Source organism: Solanum dulcamara, chromosome 7 (assembly GCF_947179165.1).
Source record: "Solanum dulcamara chromosome 7, daSolDulc1.2, whole genome shotgun sequence".
Lineage (NCBI taxonomy): Eukaryota > Viridiplantae > Streptophyta > Magnoliopsida > Solanales > Solanaceae > Solanum > Solanum dulcamara.
In genome coordinates this window covers 15445838-15452183 of record NC_077243.1, presented here as the reverse complement: position 1 = coordinate 15452183, position 6346 = coordinate 15445838, and the positions used below count along the sequence as shown (strand labels likewise).

The 6346-nt window shown below is 33.8% G+C and overlaps 1 protein-coding gene across 1 annotated transcript; it reads right to left on the bottom strand.

Annotated features, from left to right (window-relative positions):
- Positions 1-2011: 2011 nt before the first annotated feature.
- On the bottom strand, positions 2012-3169 carry LOC129894484 (protein S40-7-like). The gene has a single exon (XM_055970201.1). The coding sequence runs from the start codon at positions 3024-3026 to the stop codon at positions 2403-2405; it is 624 nt and encodes a 207-aa protein (XP_055826176.1). The 5' UTR covers positions 3027-3169; the 3' UTR covers positions 2012-2402.
- Between the last annotated feature and the right edge of the window lie 3177 nt (positions 3170-6346).

The window sequence follows — 6346 nt, the reverse complement described above, 5'->3', positions numbered from 1 at the left end:
GATATGACCAAAAAAATATTTCACTTTTTCCCGGCGTTCAATTCGTGTTTATTTTCAACATTTCAAATTACTCGAAAAAAGTCAAAAATAATTTTAATTTGTATTCATGACTAAACACAATCAATTTTCAAAAATCATTTTTTTTCCTTTTTTTCAAATTTCACAATGAAACATGACCAAACACCCGTTTTAAAATAATTTCCTTTTTCAAATTTCACAATGAAACATAACCAAACACACATTTAAAGCATGGTACGCAGAAGAACTAAATGACGCTTGTTTTTGAGCGGAAACAGAATCCTCTTTTTGTTTTGATTTAAAATTGGAGTTGACTTGCTAGGTTTGCGAATTTGAGAAGCTAGAATAATTTTTGTGAACCCTGAATTTTGAAATTTCGACCATTACATCAAATCGAAATGATGAAAAAAATTCTGACCCATCAGAATGGATTCCAGAGGACTGATCATAGATCTGAAAGATTTTTATTTCTCCACGAAACTAACCACTTTGTATTATTGCATCAACAAACTACGTATCTAAAAGATTCGACCAATGATAGGTACTACCCAAAGAAAGTATCCGTATTTGGGTCCTACTGAGATCACTTACATCCACAGAATAAAAAGTGCTTTTATTGGAACTGAATTGAAATGTTTCTTTATCATACATTCCAAAAAAAAAAGTCACTTTCAACTGAAAAATTCACCTTCTGGAATCGTCCGAAGAAAGCATCTTTTTAAGCACAAGACAATATACAATTCTTTGCCTAGTTATCACTACATAAACAGAGACCTAATAAGAAGAAGAACAAGAAGTGAACAGCTAATTGACAATAGACATGAATTTATCCTCTTTTTTTATAAGATAAAGACTTTTTTGTTAACAAATATGTACAGCAAAAAAATTCAGCCTCCCTCTCTTTAAACTGGCAGGAAGTTGTATATTGAATCAATATTAGAGTTAACATCAATATAAAAGAGAAATTACACCAGGATTTTAACAACTGCAAACATATACATTTGAAACAAATGATGGATGTACATTTGTCCTTAAAACATCTCGCATTTCTTTCTTTCCACACAGCCCAAAAAATGCAGGCAGAATATGATCCATGTAAACATCTACAGACAATGCTTTAACCAGTGCCTTGAGGCTATCAAACACTCGGAAACTAAATATTCACAGATGAATGTCATTCATCAGAGTGTAATAGAGTTTACACTTAAGCGAGTCAGCTTTCAGCCTCTACCAGAGGCAGTTAGAGGCAGTCACCTGGATCCGCAGAACAGTTAATGAAACTTTACAAGCAATGAGGAATATATAAAATGAGCTTTACTTTTACAATAGAATAAACTTTGACAGTGAACATCAAAGAAAATTGGATAGACTTGTCTTGACAAAAAACAGCGTACAGCATACGAATAATAATAAACTTAAACACAAATCAGGTAACAAATTCTGCTGGTATCTCAATTAATTAACATTTTCGCCATATTGCTTAGAGCCCCAGAACTAGACTGTAAATTTAACTTAACGGGTTTGCAGAATCCCTTGGGATCATTAGTAAAAGCACGCTTAAATGAACTATAATCCAAAATGCCAAATCAAGTTTCTGAAGATGATAAAAGTTGCAATAGAACAATGAACTCTAGATTCAGGGGCCATGGGAGGATAACATTTTCAGCTGCAAATGTCACTACATATATCGGTTTACGACAGCAAACCCCACAAATATATACCTTGTAAATTTCCTGAGAGTTCTGCCTTTCGTCTCCGCTGAGCATAATTGGCAGCATAATATCAACTTTTAGCATTTACTGTACATTTTTCTTAAGCAGCTCGCACCAAAATTGACCTCTAGTCCCCATCATGGAAGATTATCATATATGTAATAAAAAATTAGTGAATTCATCCCTAACTGCGTAGGCAAGGGAACACCATTCTTCAAGGGTGGGCCTACTTAGAGATTCCCCTACTGCTACATTATTGAGCTAACAATATGAGAAGTGAATTATTGAGCTAACATAATGAGAAGTTCACTTTGAATGAATCAAAATAATAACCAAATGTCAATTTGAGCATCATCAATGTCCCCAAAAGGAAAGCTTTTTATCATTCAAAAATCAAGCTATTATCTTGAACAGGAAAAAAAGAAACAACTGTATTTGGGACGACCATTACTTCACCATAATGCATAATTACAATTAAATAACCATTTTCCAAATGTCAATGTCAACAAGGACAAATTCTAATATACAGAGCTTGAAATGAACGTAGAGGAACTGACTCCTTCGAAATTAATATTATTCTTCAGAATTCAATCACTAAAAATAACAAATTGATTAACCTTTTTCTTCCTTTTTTTTTGGTTTAAATTTGGGGTGGGAAGGAAGGTTGTAAGGTCAATCAATAAAACCTGTTTTCTGAAATACAGCGTTACGAACACGCCGCAAATCCCTTCCTTTCAGCGTCCGGCCAACGCCTTCGAAAACCGAAAAGGTCACGTGCGATTGAGCCACCATCACGTGAGGAGGAACCATTTCCTCCCCTTCCAGCTCATCTTCCACCTCATCGAACAGGTCTAATCCACCCACCGGCCCATCCTTCTTCTGCCACACAGGCACGTTCACCGGAGCCGATTGATGAAATTTAGGGTAAGAATTGGGATTTGAATTCTCAGAACGAAATACCGGCGGAATCATCTTGGCAGCGGATGTCGCGGATACGGAAGGGTTAAGGGTGGATTTACGGCGGACAAGGGGGTGGTAGTCGTCGGTAAGAGCAGCGGAGAGGCCGGAATTGGAAGGTTTGTAGAGGGTAGGGTGGCGTTGAGGGAGGAGGGGCGTAGGGGTAGGGGGAGAGAAGCAATTGGCGACAGTGGAATCAGGTGATTCAGACCAGAAGACATCGCTCTCGTCGAATTCATCGAGGATGTTGTTGTTAGGGTCGGAGTCGGGTTGTTTCAGGAGACCCATGAAGCGGATGGAGGATGAAGAAGATGAAGTATTGGTGATGGGAGAAGGCATGGAGTGTTGACTGAGGGGTCTCGATCAATGGTGAGAGAGACACAAAATTGGGGGACTTAATTTTTCTTTTTTATTTTATTAGTATTATTGTTAAGATTTACTAGTATGGAGAAGAAGATATTGGCACGGATAAAAATGGGAAAAGAAAAGAAGATCCTAAAGGACACTGATTCTGCTTCAGGTAGCCACACGTTGGGTCCACGAGAGAAATGATGGCATCATGGCAATAGCCGCCCTCAACAAATTCTGATCCTATAGTAAATATATTGAAGCTCGATTATTTTGAATTTGTACATTTTATTTAAGAAAGGTATAATTTTATCAAAGAATTTTTTTATATTTACGATTTGAATCTGAAATTTCTGTTCAAAGAAAAAGCAGTCAAATCCTTTGGTGGTGCTGTGCATATCATGTTTCATACTCTCTTTAGTCCATATTAAAAAAATTATTGACGTATGATACATTTCTTTAAAAAGATAAAAACTAAGGGCATAACTAAAAGACAGTGTGTTACTGTTATTTTTTATTATTATTCTCTTAAAAATATAAAGTAATTAAAAACTTTGAAAGATAAATATGGGGAAAAATTTTAACGATTCTCTTGTACTATGAAAAAAGTCTCAATAATTTACTTAATATGAACTAAAAGGGGTATTATAATATTAAAAGACATGCATTTTATATATTTTAAACTTCATGTCAAATTAAAAACAGATAAATAAATTAAAATGGAGAAGGTATTTTTTATTTTATACTCCTACAGGTAGAAAATATATTTATATAGGAGTATAATTTTTTAGATTCATTGAAGTGTATTTCATTTGTTTCAAATGATATTTCTTTAATATATTTTTAAAAATCTGATCTTCCGGCCCTTTATTTGCATTTGCATACAGCTATTGGGGCACTTCAAAGCGCGACGACAAGTTTAGTTCATGATTGTAATAGAATGAGTTAAATTAGATAAAATGTTTATTAAATTAAAAAATTTACTCAAAATAGTTTAATTATTATAAAGTTATTTAAAATCGTCATTCAATTACTTTTAATTTTCTGCAAAGTGCATTTATCGACTACGACTTTCCTTTCTTCTTCACTTTTTCTCTTTCTTCCTGTTCATCTTCGGTAACTTTCCTTCTTCTATGTGATTGAAAACGTGAAATGAACCTTAAAAGCTTCATGTTCAATTATTAACGCTTCTTTAAAGTTTGATTTTAAAATTCGACATACCGTACATATGAATAATATATAAAAAGACTAGAAAACATTGAGAGAAGCTCATATCTAAATTTTAGAACGATTTATAGGATTTTAATTGGGTGGGATTGAAAAACATATGCTCGTTGAGGAAGCTAAATTAGTGTAATGTATAACTATTGTATAAACAGTGTTTATGAATGTATACACACCTCTAATACATAGTTATATAATATATATATATATATATATACAAAATCGATATATTACATAATTTATATAATATCAATACATTACATGAAAACGTGACCATTTTGACAATTTCAAATATATACAATAACTAATTAGTTTACAACAAACATAGACATATTTTATTTACATAAGAAATAGTCAAAATCATAAAAAAAATATATAATTATTATACAATATAACTTGCCAAAAGTCATAGAAAGTATACACTAACTACAATATAAATTACTTATATAAGTTATACATTAAATATATATTACGATATACTCTATTTTTAAAATATACATCAAATATATACTGAATGACCATCAGCCGTAATTATCCCTTTTTTTCTTTAACACACCTGTATAGTTATGTAAGAAGTTCCTTTTGGTGGAATTTAGAGTTTCCATCAAAGTTAAGAACTAGCTTTAAAGCTATCCCAATGGTCACAATGTGGCAGATATGGAAATGGAGGAACACAATGCTACATGGAGGGAAGATGTCCATCAACAAAGTGATTACATGATTACATGATTACATATCAATTGACTCGAATGAGCTACACAAGGCAGGAAAACTTACCAAGATGCATACCTCAAATACTGCAAAAATTTGAAACATACAGGCCAAGATTTGTAACTGGAATAGTGAAATGGGATTTTCCTGAACAGGGATGGTACAAATGTAATTCTGATGGAGCTTCTAGGGGAAACCCTGGACCAAGCTCAGTTGCCTTTTGTATTAGAAATGCAGTAGGAGACCTTTAGTATGCAGCAGCAAGAAGGATACCAGATGGATCAAATTTGATAGCAGAAGCGAGGGCATTACATGAGGGACTTCAGCACTGTGTTACACACAGACTCCTACCAATGGTGTTGGAAACAGACTTAATGACAATGAAAATGATATTGACTGGACAGTGGGAGACTCCATGGAGCATATCAGTGATCACAAATGATATCTCCAGACTGAGGAGGGATAAGGAAGTGAGGGTGGAACATATCTTGAGAGAAGGAAATGGGCTGGCTGATTTCTTAACAAACTATGCTCTTGATTTTGCAGGTAACCATCACTTTGATAATTTTTGTTCACTTCCTGTGACAGCAAGGAAGATGCTAAACACAGAAAAGTCATAAATACCATATCTGAGGATTAGGCGAGCTAAAGATCACCACATACCCGGAGATTAACAACTACCAGGAGAGCTGCAGCAAATATTTATGCATCACAACAATTCATGAGAAAAATAAGAACTTCGAAGCTGATTCGACGACAATCATTTTCATCTTCAACATAACGACAGCTACAACTGAAGGAACATAGAGAATTTCTACTACATCTTTCAAGCCTGAATTATTATTCTTTTGACTTTGAACCATAGCACCTGGTGAGAGCTTGTTGGTGTCCGAAATGGTATTGAGGTAAGGCTGGAGGTCGCAGCAGATAATTCCACTTGGTAGTTTGGCTGTAAATCATCACTTTAATTTTCTGCATTTGTTTATCTTCTTAGAATAGTTTGTACGGATCCTTTTATTCTAATAAATCACTACCAAATTTGTTTTGGTGGTTTTCGTTCAAAAAAAAAAAAAAGTAAGAAGTTCCTTTTGGTCCTAGTTATCTCTACACTTTCAAGCCCAAAATAATCATCTAATGAAAGGCCCAAGTGAAGTTCATGGCCTGATCTGTTAGTTTCTCTCTCCATCACAGAGTTGGAGATGTTAAAGTTTATTTTATTTTTTTTGGGATAGTTATTTAATAAATTATTAATTTTTAATTTTTTTGTGCAACTCATGACCCCTAGATCATAATTCATAGATCTCTTTTGATTCAATTGAAATTTTGTGAGAAAATATTAGATATGATCTAAAATTTGATCATATTAGACGATAATC

Coding starts and splice junctions, on each gene's coding strand:
- LOC129894484 (XM_055970201.1), bottom strand. CDS start 3,026: ATGCCTTCTCCCATCACCAATACTTCATCTTCTTCATCCTCCATCCGC.